The 24396-nt window shown below is 35.3% G+C and overlaps 1 protein-coding gene across 3 annotated transcripts; it reads right to left on the minus strand.

The window, feature by feature from the left end:
- Positions 1-14404: 14404 nt before the first annotated feature.
- Positions 14405-22447, minus strand: LOC148779300 (uncharacterized). Of its 3 annotated transcripts, none has more exons than XR_016048368.1 (2): positions 15589-16072; positions 14405-14685 (listed from the first exon to the last, which is right to left on the minus strand). XR_016048368.1 is itself a non-coding variant. In XM_088856760.1 (2 exons), the coding sequence occupies exons 1-2, from the start codon at positions 22208-22210 to the stop codon at positions 14648-14650; spliced, it is 690 nt and encodes a 229-aa protein (XP_088712886.1). In that variant the 5' UTR covers positions 22211-22447; the 3' UTR covers positions 14405-14647. The 3 variants fall into 3 exon arrangements, 2 of the variants coding, with proteins under 2 accessions (XP_088712886.1, XP_088712887.1); XM_088856760.1 differs by lacking the exon at positions 15589-16072 and adding an exon at positions 21559-22447; XM_088856761.1 differs by lacking the exons at positions 14405-14685; positions 15589-16072 and adding exons at positions 16547-16734; positions 21559-22447.
- Between the last annotated feature and the right edge of the window lie 1949 nt (positions 22448-24396).

A 24396-nucleotide genomic window follows, 5' to 3' on the forward strand; every position in this document is an offset into this window, starting at 1 on the left:
GATTCTCAAGCCTTTCCTCTAGAGTGTCAGCCATCAATCGCGGTGGCTTGAAGTGACTTCCTCTCCTCGTGAGGGGGTCAACCTCTTGAGGGGTTTACTGGCCACGACGACGACACCTGGTCTAGATTCTCCTGAATTTTCATCTTTCTCATATTGAGAGGGAGTGTCGTCCCGGTTAATTGAAATCATGTTTATGCATGGATCTTTATTGACTACGACTTCTTTGCTTTTGAAGATGGCATGATCCCAAGGTGAAACTGAGAGATTTTTTGGGGTATCCTTATGGTTTTACACTTTAAGGTCATCCCTGAGTAGCTTATCTTAAATCCTTGTAATGACAACTAAACTGGCATCCTTGGGGGATTCAATTTCAACTTTCTTGCCATTATTCGAGAGTGGATTGACAATAGGCCTCCACCGGTACATCGGTGGGAGTGTAGTTAATAACACCCGTATCTACCCGGACGATGCGCTTTAAGTTGTAACAGTCTTGAGTGCTATGAGTGTGATTTCTATGGTATCCACACCATATGGATTTATCTTTAACCTCATACTTTGGTTGAACAGGGTCTGGAAGAACAATGACCCCCTCTTGCAGGATATTAATTAATGTCGTGGAGAGGGGTTCCTGCAGTGGTGGAAAGTTAACTTCTAAAAAGGGCCTCCTGTATTCAGTGTTTGCGTTATTACTGAAGTTGAAGTTATTGGTCCTACCGGTGCCCCTGGACTGATCATTTATTGTTTGAGCTTGGGGTGGAACTGGTGCAACAACAATCTGGCCTACCTGGGCAGTAGTATTATTCTTTTTGTGATTGTTGTTATAATTGCCCCTTGTTTTAGTCTGTGATGGTACGACCACTATTGAGTTCTCAAACTTTGCACTAAAAGCGGTGACCTATGAGCTTTCATAGAAAGCAACTTGATCTATCATCTGTTGAAATGAGAAAGATCGCAACCCATGACTAAAGAAATTCATGTACTCTGGAAGGGAATTCTCTAAGTATATGTTCATCTGAGAGGTCTCGGTAAGTGCGCAATCAAAGACCTTTGATGTAAATTTTCGGAATCGATTGACAAAGTTAGGGAACGACTCGCCAATGTTTTGTATGGTCGCAACTAACTTCCCGAGGGTCATTGGTTTTTTCTTGGTCCCTTGATATTGTTGAACGAATCGCCGAAACAATTCGTCAAGAGTCTGCTCAGGGTACCTGGATATTACCACATTAGAGATGGTCCGAAGATAGTGTATTGAAACATGGCCTTCAGACGGTGCTGTTTGTCTTCTAATGCTAGAACAATCAACAAGTAAGCGGTGACATGACCGTTCCCACTGAACCTATTTTCAAACTTTAGAAACAAGAAACACGGAGGAAGGGGTTCGACATCCCCGAGAACATCCTTGACATAAGATCGTGGAGGGAGTATATTTGAAACTCCGATCTTAGCCATGGTCTCTTTAAACGTGGCTAATTCTCCTTTCAGCTGAGCAAGCTCAATCGACTCAAGAGTCGGTTGGTTGCCCGAGGCTGATGGCATAATTTGTGGTGCAAGGGATGCTGCTGATATGGGCTGCATTAGACCAAACATAGGTGGGGCTTGCGAGATGGTTAGAGGACGGTATGGGTAAGCCTGAGCTTGGACTAGAGGAACCGAAGGCAGATAAGCCGGTGCCGAGGCTTGAAAATGGACAGTCGGGGCCTAGTACATAGGATATCCCAGGTACGGGTGACTAGAGGCTGGGACTGCAACTGGAGGGTATGGAGTCGATTGGTATGGCTGACTTGGGGGATACTGAGTTGGAATAGGAGCCGAATAGGGTGCCTGTGACTGATGGTATGGAACTGGGACGGTCTGAAGAGGCTGCACAGGTAGATGCCTATACATAACTTGTGGAGGGTCAGGTCTGGACTTACTATGGGATGGACAGTCATGTGGTCGAGCCGGATCTATAGGAGTTGGAAGATGAAAAGATTGGCGATGCCGGCTCGCTGACTAGGTGGAACTTACATGACTTTGTTGGTCATGGGCTAAAGAGGTCATCTGATTCTGACTTGACTGATGACTCGATGCCCTAGGTGAGGCATGTGACTCCACAAGTCCAGCACGCTTCAAAAAATCCTTGACTTCGGGTAAGTTCTTGAGCCTCTCAAAGGTGTCATAAAACTCGGGCAGTTCTTGATCAAACTAATGGATCTCAGGGTGCATGACCTTGTTGGATGAACTATGATGGCTCGACTTCTTACTATTGGAGCCCCTAGAATGGGTCTTTGGAGGATTTCGACGTGATTTGACCAAACTCTCACCTTGAGGAGGGAGACTCAGGTCTACTTGACCCTGTGGGTCAAGCGCGTTAGGGGTTGCTGGGGTGTTCTCAATAGTATAAATTTCAGCAGCACCTCCCTTAGACTTGCACTTTGTAGAGGTGGATGGCGTGCCCCTAGTTGGGCAGCATCACTCTTAGACTTTGATGATGATGTGGGGTGAGCTGCCAGTTTAGCGAGACTTCCTTTAGACTCAGGCACTTGCGGGCGATGCGACCTTAGTTGGGCAGCATCTCCCCTAGATTTGGAAGATAATGAGGTTTTAACTACTGATTGGGTGGAATGTCCCTAGAACCAAAGTTTTGTGATAAATGTGCCCCTGATTGCGTAGCATCTCCCTTAAACTTAGACCCATAAGATGAAGTTGGGTTCGACTTTGGTTCTTTAGACCCAGGTCAAATACCTTGACTATTGAGGGTGCCTCGGGCCATACATACTTGCTGGACTCCACGACTCGAATGACTTACAAATGTGTTAGTTATGCTTAACCTTGGGTGTAAGACAATGGACCCAATAGAGCCTGATCTCGATCGACCCGAGACAGGGTAGGCCCAGGGTACTGAGCCGTAAAGTCATGTGGGTCTAGTCATCCTAGGGGGCCTAGATGATGCAGTAGACTCAATATCCAAGTCATCACGAACTACAGACATGACTGGAAAAATTATGTAACAAAAATCTTCTCTATTTTTTTTTTTTCTTTTCTTTTTAATCTTTTTTTTTTTTTGCCTCCCTTTTTTTTTTTAGCTATCTAAAAAAACCCAGATAAAGATGCGTCTAAAAAGAGAAAGATTTTTTTTTAAAAAAAAAGAAGATAATGTAAAAAAAATAAATTATAAGCTATGCAGATAAGGTTTAACAACAAAATATAAGATAAAAAAAAAAAAGCGATATATTTCTAATCTAAACAAATAAAACAGAGGAAGCCTAGATCTATCTTCTTTTTCTTTCTTTTTTTTAAAAAAAGTATTTTTCAAAAGATGTAAAAATTATTATTATTATTACTATTTTATTAGGAAAGAAAAAAAGATTGTTTCTAAAAGATGTATTCTAAAAAGATAAAGATGCACTTAAATAAGATAATTATGATCTAAAGAAGATAAACATGAATGAAAGAAGATATGAAAAATATGATAGTGATGATATAGATGATATCAAGAAGGATCTAAAGATGTTCTAAAAAAATAAAGATGATCTAAAAGATTATATAAAAGGATGATCTAAATATAAAGATGATCAAGATGGATAAAAAAGAAAGATGATCTAAAGATAAAGATGATAAAGATGGATCTAAAAGAAAGACGATCTAAAGAAACTAAAGATGATCTAAAGATTGAGAGAAATCTAAAATATGATCTAAAGATTGAGAGGAAAAAGATCTTAAATTTTTTATGGAGAGAGAAAAAAAATAAGATATAGAAAGAAAGATATAATCTAATAAAAAGAATTTATTTATTTTTTTTAAATCTACCATGTTTTTCTTTTTCTTCTTTTTTTTTATATTTTTTTTTTTATTTTTGCTGGAAAAATAAATATGAGAAAAAAAGAAGAAGCTTTTTTAAGTCTAAAATACGGATCTAAAGCTCAAAGTGCCCCACGGTGGGTGCCAAACTGTTTACGCTCAGATCAACATCTATCTCTGGGATGAGATATGCTCAAATCTTAGCAAAAATTGAGTTACTTTTTGAAAAGCTAAAAAAAGTCGGGTCGTTTGAATTATATACTAAGAAAATTCCCAAATCTATACAAATCCGGTCTTTTTCTGAGTCTACTAGCAGCATCAGCTCCAAATCCGTATTTTGACAAAAAACGCTTCTAAATTTAATTAAATCTAATGATGAATTAATTTCCAAAAAAATAAAATAAAACTGAAAATTAAATGAAGAAAAACAAATTAAATTAAGCAAAGAAAGATATACTTACCTTTAGGAACCCGAAACCCGGAGTTTTTGGCTTGGATCAGGTCGCTCTTCCGATTTGCTCCACCATCTCTTTCTTTGGATGTCTTTGCTTGCTGAAATTTGTAGATCTAACGTTTTTTTTCCTCGATCTAGGATTTCTAAGGCAGGGTAAAAAGCTGAGAATTTTAGATAAGGTCTACTTAGGTTTTTTCTTGGGAATGGAGGAGAATTTCCTTAGTTTTCTAAGGATTTTGGGATCTCGAGATGTTGAATATAAATTCTGATATTTTCTTTAATTTTATCTGATTTTTGGGGATTTTTCTTAAATTTTCAAGAATTTTGTAAGGGATTTCTTTATGGTTTCTGGCCTCCTGCTTTTAGGTTATGAAGGGGGTACTTATAGAACTCCAGTAGTAATTTTTCCTGTATTTTTTGGAGTTTTTTCAAATTTTCTTTTATTTATCTTGAAGTTTTAGCCTTATCTAAGTAAAAAAAACGTATTTACTATATCATAAAACACATTAACTGCATGATAAATGCCACGTCTTCATCATCAGGCCGCAACTAGGCCTATTAGGCCTGTTACAGCCCGGCCCGGCCCGACAGTTGGGTCTCACATGGACTAAATTGCCATTTGTTATATCTTTTTATCCGTAGGTCTGATTCAGATGATTCTTGGACCGTTGGGAAGCTTTTGGGTTCTAATTCAAGTTGGATAAGATTTGGGTATTTTGGGATTAATTAAATTGAGTCTAGGTTGCCTATGGTTTACTAAGGTTTGTGTGGTTATTTAGGACCAGAATCGAGGTTTTTAAGAGTTCCTTTAACTAGAATTTATAGGGAATGTCTATAGTCCAATACTGGAGAGAAACTCGAAGAATTGCCGCTCTACAACTCCTCTCTAATCGTCAACTAGAATCCCTCAAACATGTTTGATCCTCAGTGGTCGACGCGTGCGTAAGTGAGATATATAAGTTTTGGAAAGGGAACGAACGGAAGTCGGAAGTGAACATTCAGCAAGCTGCACGACCTGACGTTCTCCAGTGGTGAGAATGGTTGCGGGGAAAAGATTTTCGAGGGATGGAGACAATAACGAAGAGGCGAAGCGATTTGCAAAGTTGATATAGGAGTCATTCTACCTCGCTGTGAATTCAGTTGTGTTTGATGCCCTCCCTTACCTTGAGTTGTTTGATTTTCAAGGAAATTTGAAATCAATGAGACGTATTGCTAAAGAGTGAGCATTGGAGGAAAAGAAGAACTGGTGAGACTGAGGGAGCTCAGGACTTCATTGATGTCGTGTTGTTCCTTGTAGAGGATGGGAGCTTCTCTTCATCCATCGATCCAGTCATCTTCATCAAGGCCAATGTCGTGGTGAGCTAATCAGAACATGATATTTCTTTGTTGAGATTTATGCTTGTGTGTGCACGCTAAGGATCTTTAACGTACTGAACTATGCATATTGAAAACCAACTTGATAAATCGGTATAATCGGACACCATATGATTTCAACATTTTGTCCAATGAAGTTCTTTTTAGGTTTGTTATGGCTAGCGTTCAGAAAATCAACTCGATCAAGGTATTCGGCCACTAGCTGAGGCAATTTATTCAGGCGTGTCAAAGTAACTCGCTCGAGCCCGACTTTTTATTTTTTTCTTTTGAAGAAAGTGAAGATAAAAACAGTTCTACATATTATGAGCACCACTTTTTATCAACTAAGTAGTAGATTGGCGTGTTGGTTTGTTTCTCTGTCAGAATAGGCTTCTTTACAATAAGTCTTGAGTATCATTCTAGTGTAGGCCACAAATTTTTGGAACTCCTGTAATGAGGTTTTTAAAAGTGATGAACTAATGGATTAAAACTCTATCAGAGTTACTTTAAGTGCTAGGTCTAATAAAAAAGGCATTGTAACACATGTAATTTAAATTTGAGGTATTAATATAATTAAACTAAAAAAACACGCTGTACAATCTACCCCTCCAAGGCTGGCCGAGTCTCAGAACGCTGGTTATGGCAATTTAGTTAATTATGATTTGCTATTTGAAGTTGTTTCAATTTGAACCATAATTGTTATAGTGAAGTGCTGGGATGGTGTAGATCAGTGTCTCGGGCAAGGCCGAGTTTCCCGAGTGGTGTGTCCAACTTGGAGATATTGAAGAATTCAAAGCAATAGTAAAACATGTGAGATTGCTCAATAATCTTTTATGTGACTTAGATATTTCTGTCAAAGAGTGGTGAGTTTTTTCCTCTTTTTTTTTAATAACCAAAACTATAAATTGTTTTTCTAATTCATTTTCTCTACTTTTTAAGCTCATTTTGACTCTTTAAAGTTCATCTTCTCTTTTTCTTACCAGTACAAACTTCTTTTTTCTTTTTCAATTTTTTATATATTTCCCTAATTTATTTAGTTTTTTTCTTGTATGACTCGGAGTCAGCTAAGTAACTTGCTACAGCCAAGGGGCGAGACCCTTCGGTCAAGCGAATCTGAACATATGGGTATAGAGGATGTTAGTGGTTGGTAGCGGGTGGTGGTGGCTAGGCAGTTGTGGTAGCAGTGTATATTGTGTGGAGGCGGTGGTAGATCCAATACTGCGGGAGTGGTAGCCAGGGGAGGAGGTGACAATGGTGGTGGTAGTCGTGATAGGGTGGGGGACACACGGAGAGAGGAAAAAAGAAAGAGAATTTAAAGGTTTTAACGATAACTGGATACATTTTTACGGTCCTAATTGTAATATATAATAAATTAGTTTAAATAGAAAAAGTCAAATCCCTCAATATCATACGCAAGATTAGGTGATATTTTATAATGGGATTGTCCACAAAGACACCATTTTTGCAATCATTGAATAGAACCGGGTGTAGCAAGTTTTTTGGCCGTACATGGAGGTCACAATTATCTTTATCCTTTAAATTTCAAAAATAGGTGGTTGTAACAGTGTCATTGAATAAACACAAAGTTCTACAACAAAAAATTTCTTAGATTTCGTGACTCACTTCAAACCATCAAATTTGACATCTAATTATTCTAAATAATTGTGACCTTCATATGCAAAATCACATCCGAAAATGATTTGGACAATTAAGAATTAAGCGTGACATTTAATGGTACAATCAAATTTCTTGTCGATTGAGAATGTATTGCCGTCCCTAGTAGGTTAGTTTCATTGTCTTGACTCATTGCCAGCCTAACAATAAAATATTTGTGGAACAACACCTTAAATCTTGCCCAGTGTTTCAAAAAAATTTCCTATATTTATTATATGCAAGTGCAAAATTCTTGGAACTTTCTATATCTTTATTTATTACATCCAAATTTAAAACTTTTTATATTTATTACATTCAAATTAAAATAAAAATAAAAAAGCCATTTTCTTTTTTTGTCAAAATTTTTTAAACTTTCCAAATATTTATTTTCTATCAGATAAACAAATATAAAAAGTTTTTAAAGGAAATTCTAGAAAGTACTGTGTATATAAATTTTTTTAAAAAAATTCTTTTACCTACTAGATCACTTACAATGTCCAATTACAAATAAAACCTCTATTGAAATATATAAATAAATAAAAATAATTCTCACTTACTACAGCTAAAACCAATTCATTTATTCAATAAATAAAACTTAACACATTACTTTATGGGAATAGAAGAGTACAACAAAAGAAATAAAATAAAACAAATAAATTTGTCAGAGATTATCTCAACTGGGCTTAGTACACCTACACTGAGTCTCCTCCTTCCTATGGTGCTCGAGATCCATGATCGATCTCGATTCTACTAAGTATGGCAAAACCCTCCAAAAATATATGGATCTTATCTTGAACCAAAGTGCTAGGGCCTCAATGTCTTAGCCTACTTTAAGCTCCCTTTTGCTTAACCTAGAGAGATGAGAGAGAGTTCTCCTAGGTGGGGTGTGCCCCTTTCCACCTTCTATGAGAAGGAGTCTTAGCAAGAGAGAGAGAGAACTTCCATGACTTCCATAATGTGGGGCGTGCCCCCTTAGAGAGATGAAAGGCGTAAGTGGGGCATGAACCTAAAGATCGAAAGAGAGAGTAGAGAGAGCTTTTTTAGATAGAGAAGATGAGTGGTATAAAGATTTAGGGGAGAGGGGACCCCTATTTATTGTTTTTCTAAGCATTACGGTTTCTCATCTTTTGTGAGATCAAATATTGATCATTGATATAAAGAGACTTATGGGGTGAGAGATGTGATTCGTCCATTCTTTAAATCCACCATCAAGATTCAAATAAATGTGCTAAAACCTTATGCTTCTTTTTCTCAAATATTCAAATAAGAAAAAATATAGTCATACCTTCTCTTTTAATGGATATTCATTCCTTATTCATTCAATCAAAATATATTGATTCACAAGACATATAAAATTTAATATATTAATTCCTAAGGTAATGAGGCTTTGTGCAAAAATATTGAAAGCCGACTAGCCAATGTGGCTTGAACCAAATATGGTAAGACAACCTTTCATGGGTGGGGCATGCTACTTTAGGTGGGCCCTCGTCGGCCCTACTCAATTCTATCATGTGCTTTAATTTAAATGGCCCCACCCCTTGCGTTGGGTCCCTCGTATTTTAATAAATATTTAAATTGATTTTTAGAATTTAAAATTAAAAAACATTGAAAATTGATTTTCTCTTATATTTTAAAAACTATAATATCAAGAGAATCATAAAAGCTCAAATAATCATTCTAAAAACCATATAACATGAAAATTAATTAATTTTGATGGGAATCAGATCCGTATAGGTCTAGAAATTATGAATATACTTGAGCACTCCACTTTCAACTGTGGACTACGATCCACACTAGCTTTATTAAACTGACCTAACGATTATCATGACCACAGTCCACTGCAAAGGTTGATGATTTGAACACCAAAGTCAGCCAATCGACTAGGGGATGTAATCCCAGTCTATGAACTACAGATTCTATCCTAGAGACAATCCATAATCCCCCAGACCATGATGCAACCACAGTTCTATGGTACATAAGGGCAATCTCTCGTACATGTACACACTTCACGCTCAATGGTAGATTGCTATCTCGATACGACTATATATGTACATGTCATTTGATGGTTCAGAGGCTTGACCAAGTCTATAAAGGCCCTCCATCACACACAAAGGCCACACAATCCCCCGCTCACACATATTGGCAACTCCGACCTCATTGAGGAATGACTCACACATATGCACAACTTCGCTTGGTGTGCATTCGATAATACTACCACTTTATAATTTTAGACAATTAACAACAAACAAGTTAATTATGTATGAAAGAAAGTGTCTGGTGGGTCAACCGATTCACAGATTTGTATGCATCTCCTCTCCAAAATTCATTTTAAGAATAGATTTTGGATGTAAAATTGTAGGGTTTGCCAATCTCAATCTTGATGACAATCATAAGTTTTGAATTTTTTTTTCAAAAAATAAATTTATATTTTTTTTGTTTTCACCATCCATTTTGGCTTGTATTGGATGCACCATCTTTTCACATCCATCTTAGACATCACAAGAGATGGAGGTTAATGTATCAGTAAACTCACCAAAATAAGTGAATCTGCTGACTCACCAAAACCAGGTCCATGTATGAATATCTTAGATTTAAGGGGAATATGCAATCCTTTTTCTTTTTTTTTTGAAACAATAGGGGGAATATGGAATCTCACTTTGTATTTGCCTACGTAAATATTGAAGGCAGCCACATGAGCAAGAAGCATGTTATGTGCTACTTGGTAGGGTTCAGTTGATGAATTTCCTTTGCTGCATTTTCCTTTAGAAAGTGAACAATGGCCTGGTGCTCCTACTCAGCTATCATACCCCATTGTACTAAAATTCCAAGTTTCATTGATGGTGACCCAATGTTTCACTCGATCCCCAAATTCTCGAAAACAAATATCGGCATGCTTCTCAAAATCCACACTGCAAACATTTGTTTATACACAAGCAAAATTAGCTGGCGAAAATTGCAGCCATCCTAGAGAAAGGAGATGTTAAAAGGTGAGAGAAAATAAAGATTCGAGAGAGCATACAATTAGATTGTTTAACTTTTATTATAGAAAGGGTTTAGGCATTGCTTGAAAAAAATTGTTTGAGTTTTAGTACAGAAAGGGTTTAGGTGGATCATCAACCCACCAATCGCGTATCGGATTTCCAATCCAGATAGGTATGAATTGATGATCCAAAAAATATTAAAAATTAGAAAATAAATAATTGAAATAGGAGTTTACGGGCTGTGATTTACTAAAATATCTAAGAGAACACTGAAAGAAAATCTTTTTATTATTTTTGAGTTGTGGAACGGGGTTAGGTTTTTGGGGCGGGAGAAAGTAGTATTGATTCCTATCAAGAATCGGTTTGGCCCCAACTGATTCTCATTTCAGATCGCACAATTCTTGATCTGGACTACTTCTTTTAAGTCATTGGGTTTACTTTTAGTACATAAATATCACAATCATCTTTAACCCTTAAATAGGTATATATAGTTGCCCACAAAAAATTTGACCAAGCAAAAGTCCGGAAAAAAAAATGTCTTCGGATCGAACCGATGGCTAATATCCAAGTGTTTAGGGACTTAAATTCTTTTTTTATTTCTTTTTTTTTTCAAAATATTTATTTGGTAATTGTAAAATAGATTTCAAATTTGAAGTAAAAACATCCTCGCAATAGTCTTTCCTGAGGGAACAAGCGTAGTACACTCCTTTGTATGTGCTCCAAGAATAATACGTACACAATGTTAGAGCTTAAGAATCCACCGTACTTATCTTCGAGTGCTTGTGGTAAATCCCAATGGAATAATGTCACAAATGGCTTTATCCCTGTGAATTATACAATTTAAAGTATTTAATAAAGAAAATGTTTTTAATAAAATTGCTTTAAATTTAATATATATATATATATATATATTAAAAACGAAAGAAGATAAATGAGGCAATGCCATATCTATCAACTCGTTGATGAGGTTATTGTAGTATGTGATCCCCTCATGTTGATGCCTCCCCTCAAATTTCCCTCTAAATAAAAATAAAAATATAAAAAATAATTAAATATAAGAATTCATTTGTTTCTTAAAATATTTTGATCACAAACATGATTGACCTACTTAGATCACAATATAAATAAGAATTTTATTTATATGTTAAAATTTGATATCAAATAGTATAAAAAAGCATCGTATAATGAATTACAACTAACATGTAGAATTTTTGTGCATTTAGGAAAATTTTTGTGATATTTTAAGTATGTTTTTGGCAGTTTTGGTTATCTAAGAGATTTCTCCACCATAATAGCTGCACTTTAAAGAAGATTTTTAGCATAGGTTGAAGTTAAACATTATTTAATTTCTTTATGATTTAATGGCTGAATATGTTGTCGTTTATTATGGAGAGAGAGAGAGTTCTTGGATTTTTACCACAATTGAATGATATGGGTTTGTATACAATGAGGCCATTTACCTTTGGAGGGAGATCATGATTACTTGCAATCATCTGTTGTAAAATTTGTTAGCTTGGGTGTATCACAAAGTTTGCCATTTTTTTTTTTTTTTAACTTTGAACTCTTTGAATGAAATAAATGCAACCACCTAATTTCACATCCAATAGTCAATATTAATTATGAACACCTTGTACCAAAAATAAATGATCTCATTATATATTTTCCCTTACAAAGGGATAGTATAAATATGAGTAATGATTCCCACACCCATGTGTGTAGGACCCCAAAGAATCAGCATTAAATTTGGCACAGGTCTCTAGAAAAATCAAGTTCCACACTCATGTGATAACTTTTCTAGAGATATGTGTCAAATTTAATAGTGATCCTTTGAGGTCCGACACACATCGGTATGAGAGGGTCTCATAGGATCATTATTCTATAAATATTTGGAAAATTTATGTAAGGGTGTAGTTTGCATAAGTTTGTAGCCTTAAAAATTCAAATTAAAGTGCACCTTCAAACTTTATCATGAGATACATTTTTGGTGTCGTAAATTCTTTAGGATGGTATGAGAATCTATATTTTATCTACACTAATATCCAAAATGGTTCAAATCAAGCAAATTTATAAACCATGAAAAATCTTGAAAATGGATGGTCCAAATGTATTGTGAGATTTACTATTTTAGGACTTGAAACCTCTTTTTTTCTCGATATGTATACATTTCGATGTCGAGATGATCAATTAGATGTTTTACCAAAGTCAAAACAACTTTTTTTTAATGATTTTAGAGATGCACCTTAATTCTACATTTTAAGGTAACTTGTATAAATTTTTTCTTTTAATGTAAATATCCCCTATATATTTCGTAGAATCTAAAAAAATTATCCTCAATATTTCATAGTTTACGTTCATGTCAGATGGAAATAAAAGATAAAATATTTTAATTTTTAAATTTTTATATTTTTTAGGACTTAAAAAATATTCTATTTTGATTTCTAGTTTTCTTTAGGGTTATTTTTTTCTCTTTAAGTTGTAGAGATTTAAGAGGAAGAATTGGGAGTTTAGTTTTTTTTTTTTTTTAAAAAAAGATATGGATAGAGATTAGTATGATTGAGTTGATTATGATATGTTAGACTTGCTTTTATTAAATAAAGGAGAGATAGAGTTTTATTTGTTACAATTATTTTATTTTTTTTATTATTAGTTATAATTTTGTATTTAAAGGGAAAGGGTCCTTTTTTTGTTACGAACGTGATTGAAAAATAGAGAAAGAGCTTGGATGTTGTGAAAAGATATTGGGGTGAACACTCTTGCAAACCTTGAGAGATAGTATAATCTCTCAACCCTTTATTTTTATTTTTATTTTTCTAGTTTATTATTTTTTCTCTGTGCATCAATGTCCCAATGATTTAGAGCATGTATCATACTTTAGTTTAGTGTTTTTCTTATACATTGGATTAAGCTCAAATTCTATATGTACATACTACTCACCATTATGGACATGAAAAAACAAAAACAAAAAAGTAATATTTTAGATACATAAAATGACTAAAATGAGCAAAATATCTAAAAACGTTGTACAAGTATTTTAGTTATTTAATTTGTATTTAATTATTTTTAAAATTTTTATTGATGCATGATGATGAGAAGTATAGACACAAAATTTAAGCTCAATATATTACCTAAAAAAGGAAAAAAAAATTAAATTTTAAACACGTTCTTAAAAAATGAGACATAAATGTAAAATATATAAATACTGGGTATTTTTTAAAATTCTAAAAAAAAATACAATAGATATTTATGTAAATTATTCTTATTTTATTTACAACATAAAAAACTAAATTAATGAAGCTTGTGCGTCCCACTTGGTAGAACTCGAGGCCAAGAAATAGGAAACCTGTAAGAATCCAACCCCATTTCTTTCACCAATTTCACATCCTCCAGCATAAATTTAAGGAAAAAATTATTTTAAGGAACATTAAAATGAATTATATATGTAAAATAAAAACAAAAATAAAACCCAACCTTATATCGATGATAAGAGTCTACAGCGACATCTCCGTTGCTTCCATCATCTATCTTATTTGAGTGGTACACTTACAATATGGACCTTAAGCGAAAACATACTATAGTATCATAGTCTTTATCTATGAGAAATTTGGTATAGAGTGATTTACAAAATGGGGAGGTCCGCCCCTTTTTTTTGCCCTTTTTGATGGACATTCAATCTCCCAAATTTAGGTGAGAAATTGAAAAATCCCAGCTGAATGTCAACGATCTTCCACCTACTATAGGGATGACCTACAATTTTTTTAATAAAATCTTAGGTGGGATCAAGAGTGTAGCGCTGTCAATTGGGCCCAATGGCCCACAGGCCTTAGGGCGGGCATAGCTTCATGTTGGGCTTCGGTTGACAATTATGGCGAGTGGGCTGGGCTTTGGCCAGGCATGGGTCAAACGGTCCGTGCATTGGTCTAGCTATATGGGTTTGGCTTGGGCCCAAGGCAAACCCTATTTTTATTTTTTTTTTACCAAGATTCAACAATTTCATTAAAATGCTAAAAAGAAATTACATTGTTAGAAACAGTAAAGGAAGAGAGAGAAACACCCCCTTTTGTAAATGCATTAACGATATTATTAGTTTCACGATAAACATGGGTGAAAGAATATCCAACATATCTAAAATTTGCAACCATAATGATAGCAGTTTCTACGGTACACTATGTTCCTTCTTGCACCATCCAATAACATTTTGGGAGTCCCTTTCAATTAAAATATTTAGACCTAAATTCTTCCCAAAGAAAGTTTGGTCACCCCTTAATAAAAGGGTAAGTTCCGCACAATTAGACAATCCAATGTAGATAGTGTTGCGAACATGGTCAAATTGCAAGCTTCGGATTCGGTTTAGGCTGCCTGTGTTGGCCCTCAAGTAGGGAACTTCTGTAGATTATTCTGGCCTGGGCCAAGTATAGTCTATTCCAGCTTACGTAAAAAGTAATCTTGTCTGGCCCGTTGGCAACCCTGCTTGAGAGATGAAAAAGGTTTATTGCGTGGTCTTGTAATCCATTTTCTAAAGAAAATGATGTCCTTGCACATGGGACGATAGATTTACACTTAGTGAGGTGATTGTACAAGTCATACTTATGTAGTCCCCTATACTGGACCTTTCTTCTTTAGGAACTAGATCCTATACTCCATAGGAGCAAAGAATTAGGGTATCCAACCCAAATCCATTGTACAGATTCCCGCGTCAGATTGGATTGCTGCTTAATGGGAAGTGGAATTGAGCATGTGGTTCCCCTAAATAAATTGGGTAGCTATACCATTTTTTGTCAAAATGATGAAAAAATATTTAAAAATATGAATGAACATCATTCTCTGGTCTGAGTGTTTTAGAATTAATGGCCAAAATAATTTTCAAAATTTTTCAAAAATAATGAAAAATACATTACAAATAAAATCACTTATTTTTTGGGTTTTATATAATTTGTTTTGAATTTTTTTAAAATACCCGATCAGTCCACTTCTAAAGAGAAAAGCATGACTTGATTAAGGAGAAAATCATGGAAGCATTAAGAAGAAAAATACCAGATATAGAGGAAAGATAAAAACGTGGGGCACAAAGTAGTATCCTAAAGAGGAAAGAAAAAACTAGGAAATGAGGTTGCAAAAGCGGAAAAAGGAATCTCTCCATTTTTCTCATTGTCTGTAAGTTTCTTGGGCTAAGCCCTTTGGGCATATGATGAGATCATGAGACACCCAATGATGATGTATGATGTATGGCATGTGTTCCTTCAGTAAAACCTCGACATTAAAATCCAAACTTTTCTATTAGATAAGCTCAGGAAAGAAAGAGAAAACCCATGATTGTTTAGTGAAAAGAACAATGGGGTTCTTTGGTTTATAGGGAAAACTTCCCCTTACCTGTGTGAAGATGAAATGAAGAAGAGATTTTGCAGCTTTTCTAACGAGTCTCGTAGCTGGGCCTTGCACACTTGTTGAAGTGGGTTGCGTTTTGCTAGGGCTTGGGGCAGATAGTACCGTAGATAAGAGAACGGGATGCCTTTATTTGCCTTGAGTAAAAGAGTAATTTAGAGAGAGAGAGTAATCCTGCTAGGGTTTGAGGCAACAAGTTTGGAGCATTTCTCTTCTCTTTCACAGAGGATAGCAGAAGAGAGCAAGTTGCTACAGAGAGTTTCACAGACGCAAGCGGAAGTGCAAGTTTTGTTTGAAAGGTGTACTCTAGAGAGAGAGAGAGAGGCAGAGGATGGTCACCGGCAACTTGGTGGGAAGATGGTTTGACGGTCAGCCTCCAACTTCATCTCGAGATTTGCATACAAATCCAACAGCTATTAACCGGGGTCCTATATAATTGGGTGGGGAAGGGTCCTATAAGATCATTTCTCTAATGATTTATAAATAGAAATAAATTATTTAAAAGTAATAAATGATATAATTATATATATATATATATATATATTTTGGCAGTTTAGTGGTAAGAATCAAACTTGAAAGTTTATAATAAAAAATAAAACTTTAAAAAGAGCAATATTCCATATTTATACTAAAAATTAAAATTAAAAGAATTCAAATAATTTGATAATCTAAATTAAAGGAAAGTACCATGTCTAGGCTTGAGAATTTATATATATATATATATATATATGAAAGAAGGAATAAAATACCCAAAATTTCAAGATAATACTATCAAGAATATTAATATTGTCCAAAACACCTTTCAAACCTTTCATACAGTAAAAGGAAAAAGCAGTGAAGTTATCCATCCTCCTGAAACTAGTTTAAACCTAAAAGGAGAAAAACAAGAAATAACAGCTTCACCTTTCAAATTGGATCAAAAGATTCTGATAACTAGATGGCTAAATTGAAGTCATACCCCATATAATAGAACAGAATAATTATACAAATTTATTCCTATAGACTATAGGAAAACAGACCAATAGAATAGAAAACGTCTTAAATAAAATAAAACCTCAAGAGAAGAAAGAAGATAAATAAAAGAGTGCGGTTTTATTCAAACCTCCGCCTGGTATTGCTGCAGGAAAATTTAACCTGCAAGGAATTAAAAAGAAAGAAGATAATAAAGAATTGGTAGATGAGTTAATGAAAAGATTTGAAAAATTAGATATTAAAGCAAAATCATGTAATGTCCAAGTTCTTCAACAAAATAAAAGTTTTTCGGACCTTGAAATATCTAAAATAGAAGAAGTTTTTAAACCAGAAAGCCAAGAGCTTAATAGGATTGACTATGGGAAAAAAACCTAGGCCTGTAGCACCAACAAGAATGTATGATCCTATGCCCACTCCTGTAGATATACAAATAGAAGATGATCTCATTATATAAAAATTTGAAATAAAATTTAGACATCCTAAAAATTTTTGTAATTCTTTTTTATCTTTTATAATGTCAGGGAATCTGGAAGCAAATTCAATTGCTCTATCTATAGGAATTATCCTTCCTTGAAAGATATGATGCCCAAGGAACCTAATTTTTGTTTTAAAAAGCTTTATATTTTTAGTAGAAACAACTAGACCGGTATTTTTTATGCTTTAAAAAATATATTTAAATGTTTTCAATGTTGGTCAATATTATCAGAATATACGAGGACATCATCAATATAGACAATAATGAACTTAGTATAAAGATTAAAAATATCATTCATAATATTCTGAAATTCTGAAGGGGCACTTTTTAACCCAAAGAACATTATATTCCATTCATAATGTCCAAAGGGAACATTAAATGTTGTTTTATATTTATCTTTTTTCAATATTTGAATTTGCCAATATCCTGATCTTAAATCAAGCTTTGAGAAAATACAGGCATTGACTAAACTATCATGAAGATCCCTTTTATTTGGAATAGGGTAGCAAATCCATCTCAAAACCTTATTCAAGGGTTCATAATTTATAACAAGGCGTAGGGCTCTACTTTCAATCTCCGAAGCTTTTTTTACATAAAAAGTTGCATAGCTATAGGGTGAAGAACTTTTCTTAATTAGTTTTTTGTCAAGAAGTTCTTGTATTTTAGTTTTACAAGTATATAAGAGTCTGTTATTCATTTGTATTGGCTTGGCTTTAGTTGGAATTTTTTGTTCCTTAAAGCCTGGTTCATAAGGAAGTTCCACAATTTGTTGCTTTCTATTCCAAAAAGCGTTAAGGATTTCTGCACAAACTTCTTTTTCAAGTATCATTTTGAAATTATTAATTTTATTTTGTACATGTGGCGATGTTAATCTTTCATCAATAGTCTTATACTTAACCTCTTCTTTTATATGAAAGAGACATCTTTCTTTCGTAGAAATCTTGTTTTTTATACTATTTATTTCATGAATTCTTGATTTATCAATAAAATATTTACTTCATATCATTCAATATCAGCTTTTATCCTAGTATTATCAATTCTAATGGGGTAAAGCATGTTTAAGAAGGGAGTTCCAAATATCACAAGCTGGCTTAATCCTTTAACCATTATAAAAAGAAATTTAAAACATGCATCATTATTGTAAACTACTGCATCAGATAGTTTATATTTTATTATCATTTCACTATCATCAGCAGTGTTCAAAACCTGTGTTGTTTTACTGAAATATTTGGTTGGAACTAGTCCTTCATTTATACAGTTTAGATCGGCTCCTGAATCTATAAGAGTAGTAGTTTGAAAAGTAACTCTTTTTATACCACTATTTTTAAGATAGTAAATCATCTGTGGGTTATTACTAGAACTACCAGAAGTGGTTCTATTCGATAGTGTTCTCAACAAATTTGTCATTTTATCTTAGTTTTATTTCCCTGCGTCAACCGAAAATAGTCCATGCACCTTACGGCCTTCCTGGCTCACGGTGGTGTTTGGGTCACAACGACTTTAGGTATGTTAACAAGATAAAATGTACAAATTGGTTCAGTTTCTATTGAATAAACTGGCTCGGATACCATAAATAGCGAAAAAGGGGTAAAATAAAATTGATAAAGAATAATGAGTAGCATTCATACATAATAACATTGATTTATAATAACAGAAACAAAGGTGCAAGATTTACAGAAGCAGAACAGACATATACACTTACATGAAAACTCGAAGCCGAGGTGAGTGGCAGAAAACAGACTTGAAGTACTCACAGCAATCACTCTAACATACTACAACAATAACTCCGAAAGCACTTCCTTACAAAGTATTAAAACCCTCCATATTTTGAGAGCAACACCTTATACCAAAGATGATCCTTAAAATAGGCACTACGCCACCACCATTTACACAGGAGAGCCTCATGAAATTTCCTAATATTTCGGATACCAAGACCACCTTCACGTTTGGGAGTACGTACCTTATCCCATCTGACCAAATGGAACTTCCTTTGTTCTTCTCTCGTACCCCAAAGGAAATCTCTCATCATTTTCTCTATCCTCCTCCCCACCGAGGCAGGAATTTGTATCAAGGATATCTAGTATACAAGTAGGTTGGCTAAGCAAGATTGGAGCAAAGTGACCCTCCCCTAGAGATAAGTATTTGTGCTTCCATAAGTCTAGCTTAACTTGTATTCTTTCAATTACCTTATCCCACACAGCAATATGGACTTTAGAATCCAAAATTAGTAAGACCAAGTAGAATATAGGAAAAGAACCCATTTTACAACCCATCACTCTTGAAAGGTTCTCAGCCACCCTTACCCCACAGTTAATAGTCAGCAGTGAAGACTTATGGATTGATCCCCATAACTACTTCGAAAGTTTTTAAGAACCTAGCGATATTTTCCAACTGCACTGCTTTAGCATCACAAAAAACAAGTGTATCATTCGCATATTAAATATGAGATACGGTGATATCAGAATTTGAAATTTGGAATCCTGAGAAGGTCGCACTCCTCTCAACATTACTCAGCTTGATACTAAAACAATCTGCATAAATTGTATAAAGAAAAGGTGATAGTGGATCACCTTGGCGAAGGCTCCTGGAGGCATTGAAAAAACCAATAGGACTTCCTTTGAAGAGTATGAAGAAATGAGTATAAGAAAGGCACCCATATATCCGGCTCCTCCATCTGTCACCAAACCCATCAATTTCATAATTTCTATCAAGACCCCCCATTCCACTCTATCATAAGTCTTTTTCATGTCCAATTTCAACATAACACCTTCCATCTTACTGAGAACCCGAGAGTTAATGTATTCCTGCGCAACCAAAATACTATTTGTAATCTATCTATCGTTAATGAAAGCTGACTGAGACTTTGAGTTGAGGAAGTGTAGAACTTCTTTAAGTCTCTCAGCAAGTATTTTGGTAATAATTTTATACGCACTTGTAAGCAAGCTAATAGGATTGATATCAGAGAGCTCACTGATATTTGATTTTTTGGGAATTAAAGCCAAAAAGGTACAATTGATACCCTTAAAGGCCTGACTCCTAATAAAGAACTCTCTGACCATAATGAGCAAGTCATCTTTCAAAATATCCCAAAACTTGTGAAAAAACAGCATGGGGAAACCATCTGGACCAAATGCCTTATCCCCAACCAAGGCAAAAACAACTTTTTTTAATTCCTCCAAACAAATAGATCTCTTCAAGTGGCGAGTTTGATCGCGTTGTAGAACCTTAAAGGGCACATTGGGAAACTTAGGACTCAAGAACACCTCCCTGGAAAAAGCCTTCTTAAAATGGTTCACAACACCCTCTTCTATGGCCAAAGTGTTCTCGGGATCTATTCCAAGGATAGTCAATCTGAGACATCATTTTTCCTTCGTCTAAAAGAGGGAATAGCATGAAAAAATTTGGTATTGAGGTCGCATTCTTTCAACTATTTAATCCTAGATCTCTGCTTTCAAAAGACTTCGTCTTTCATACGTAACTCCTCAAGCTCCTATAATTTCAGACTCCGCTCAATAATCAACGTCTCAGACATTTCACCACTATTCTGAAGGTCAAACTCTAAGCCTTCAATATCCGCAATGACCACATCAATCTTCAACTTAATATCCACCTTATTCACTCTTTTCCAATCTAACAACTTATATTTAACATATTGTAGCTCTTTATGAATTTGGAAATCCATCTAGCCAACCACAACCATATTCAGCCAGGTTCTTTATATGATCTCCACAAGCTCTTTTTCCTCTACCATCCCACCTCGAGTCTGAAAGGCTTAGGCCCTCCCCACAGACTTCCTGTATTATGAAGAATTGGGATATGGTCTAAGGATAGCCATATCACATATTTCCCAGAGGCAAGTGGAAAAGCTTCTAACCAGCCTGCAGCCACCAGCAATCTATCCAATTTGGACATAGCAAGATTACTTACATTGTTATTAGACCAAGTAAACTTAGCACCAACAATAGGTAAGTCGAAAAAGGCATTGGCTTCAATAAAATTGTTAAACTTCCGCATAAAAACATTTATTGGATGGCCTGCTAGACATTCATCTTAAGGTTAAAATCCCCCCTAATAACAACAGGATATGGCACAGACTGAACTATAAAATGCATGTCACAAATAAAACCATCTTTCAAGGAGGAAACATTTGGCCCATAGACATTCATAAAGCCCCAAAAAAACCCCAAAATCGGACCCTTAAAATCCAACAAAAGAAATTATCTCGGACAATAGTTTCAAAAGAAAAGAGAACCGTAGGATACCAAAGAATCCAGCGGCCTCCTAAACTACCCACAACATCAATACTAACAAAGGAAACTTCCCCATGACCCCAAACTTCCCTTACTCTCACAAGCATGGGGCTAAGAAATTTGGTCTCCTGTATAGCCAGGATAACAAGTTTAAACTTAGTCACTAAAAACAAAGCATCTCTCTTTCTTCTAGGGTCACCCAATCCCCTTACATTCCAAGACATAATATTCATTAAAAAGGAAGGACAGAGGAAGAAGAACCTGGTCTAGAAGGACCATCACCGAAATAAGCTTCTTGGAGCAGCCTTGATTTAAACGCCTCTCCATCAGACGAGAAAGACGAGGACGGAGAGTTTGAGTCGATATCTACCACCTCTGGATCACGAAAGTCAAGAGCAACAGCCAAGTATCCACCTTTAGGTACTCCACGCGCTTCCAATCTAGTGGAAGAGCGGGCACCCCGATGAAAGACCTTCTTCTTCTTCCCTGCATTCTTCATTTTGCCACTCGGTGTTTTATCAACCACCAACCCAGAAACACCATCAGCCAATAGAGCAGCTTCATCAACCTCAGTTTCCTTTACAGGGACTTTAGGTTGCTTATCTCTAATCATCCCGGCTTTAGCTTTGAGGTTCGTCCTATTAGCATCCATCATGATCGCGAGTGGGGCATCGTCCATGCCCATTTCAACCATCATCCTTCCCACCAACGGCGCATCATCCTCAGAGCCCAAGACAGGTAAGGAATGCCCGACGGCACTAGTGTTGACAATGGTAGCCTTAGGAGAGACAACCAGCTGCAGTTGAAAAGAGGCAATCTCCTCAATTGGACGTGGAGCTGTCTCCTCCCTTAAAACATGCTCAACAAATTCGTGTTTCAGAAGCGCACCAGCCTTCTCCAGCTCAATCACCATAATGGCGAGGGGATCGACAAGAAGAGGATCGAAGCGAGTCCTACTTTTTTAGCAGCAGCAAGGCGGAACAAAAGAGGATGCATCTTCTTTGAAATTAGGAAACAAACAAGGAGGAGGATGCACCACACCTAACCAACTGGTTTGTAATGGATAAGAAGAAGAACCAGAGAAAGAGCCGAAGGTTGAAGACTCTCATTGGAAACCTGTGTTTGGACACCTTTTTCAAAGATCTAAGGCCATAAAAAAGCCACATGTACTCAAGAATCTTTCCCTCCCAAAAAAGGCTGATACGATGGAAGACTTTCCTTTACCAAGCATATCAACTGCCTACGAATTTCATGGTCAACTGCCTACGAATTTCATGCTCTATGAATTTCATGGTCAACAGGATCGGTTTGAGGCTTTTCCAGTATAAAACAACCTTTTCTAGTGGGTTTTTTAGAGTGTAAGGTTGACACTTTAGGTAAACTGTTTCCAATTCATATTTATTTGCCCAGATTGTATACTACGAGAGCATTTATTTTGGTGAAGCTTGGCCCGAGCTCGACTACCACTAGGATGGATAATGAGGCCTAATAAGGGGGACCCCAACCCAAAACCCGGCCATAAGCCCTTTTGTCAGCATGTCCCTATAGATGCACTGTGTACGATACATGGGTTGTGCAACATAAACTACAATAAAGACGACTCGCTGATACAGTGAAGTTGAGTAATATCTAAGAAATAGGAGTAAAATATTTAAGAAAGTGTAAAGTATTCATCTTAAAGATGGATACAAGTAGGTGTTCCATCTAAAAACAATAGAAACGGTCCAAATGTTTTGTTACTAGAATTACTATTTTTTATTTTTAAAATTCATTGATTTCATATATTAGTGATGTCCATGTTAGAGATTTTGTATCCATAAAAATTAAGTCTTAAAATCCATCACAAAAATAAATTTATTAAAAGGTCCGCATTTCTACATATGCTTGCTTTCCCAAAAAATAAACTCGATGGGAAATGAGGGCATTTAGTACAAAATTCAAGATAGATTTGCACGCCTGAATTTCGTTAGCTACATAAAAACGTGTGGTGTGGATTTGGGTTTTTGGCGTACATACTTTAACGTACATACCTTAAAGTGGGCCTTCATTTTCTCCACATATATACCAGTTTGGTAAAATTCGCCAAAGGGGGTGAAGCCTTCGGATTTTAAGCCTAAGCAATGTGAAACATGATGTTGTCGTATTTGGTACACTTTGATTTGTTTCCGGCTAATTCAGTCGAAGTAAAGAAAAATCTATATAAAAGTATTTTTTTACTTTTTTAAAATTTTTATTTTTTATTTTTTATTATTTTTATATATAAATATCTAATTTATTTATATTAATTTAAAAAATATAAAGTCTTTCCCCGAATCAGTCGAAACACCAAATTGCTTCATTTTTCTTACCGGACCGAAAAAAACTGCGAAGGGAATTTGACAAAATTGGTATATGCATCATCCTTGATTTTTTACCTCTAGTTAAGTCAAAATATTTCCTACTTCTGTGGGAGTATACCATCTATCTATTCCCTCGGGCAAAACTTACATTGGGGATATCTTTTCGATCTTAAATTTTGGGTTGTAATCTTTTGCAGCTCAATAACAACCAACCTCAAAGGAAAAAAAAATTAGCTCTCACTCTCTATGTGCCTAAAAAAAACGGGGTATCCCAAGATTTCAAGTGAGCTATGAAATTTCTCGAGGTTGTGATCTAGAGGTTTATGAACTCAAAATAATAATAATAAAAAATTCTTTAAAAATAATCATTCCCCAAATTAGTAATTTGCCCGAGGGAGTAAATGTATGGGGGCAAACAAAATATATCGAATAGTGATTTGCCCAAGGGAGTAAATGTATATTATGTTTCAAGGGAGCATAGCATATGCGGTCCTCATGTAATTGTTAGAAACTTTGATCCATAGTTCTATACGATTGTTTATTTTTATTTTACCCTTCAATTTTAGTTTTTTTTGTTCATCATTGTGATGGATTGTCATCTTGGCTGATATGATTGCCCAATTTCGCTTATCTAGATATTAGTTGGCTGATTTGATTGTACAATTTGACCGATCCAGATATGCACAGTCGGTGCGTCTTAAAGAAGATATCCCCTACTAATTTTTTTTTACACTAGGTCCTCTTTTCTCACAATTTATTT

The sequence above is a fragment of the Amborella trichopoda genome, chromosome 13 (genome assembly GCF_054954075.1).
Source record: "Amborella trichopoda isolate Santa Cruz 75 chromosome 13, AtrichopodaSantaCruz75HAP2 v2.0, whole genome shotgun sequence".
Lineage (NCBI taxonomy): Eukaryota > Viridiplantae > Streptophyta > Magnoliopsida > Amborellales > Amborellaceae > Amborella > Amborella trichopoda.

Coding starts and splice junctions, on each gene's coding strand:
- LOC148779300 (XM_088856760.1), bottom strand. CDS start 22,210: ATGGTGATTGAGCTGGAGAAGGCTGGTGCGCTTCTGAAACACGAATTT. Junction 14,686..21,558: donor TGATGGTCCTTCTAGACCAG/GTTCTTCTTCCT, acceptor TCTCTCAAGCAG/GGTTGCCAACGGGCCAGACA.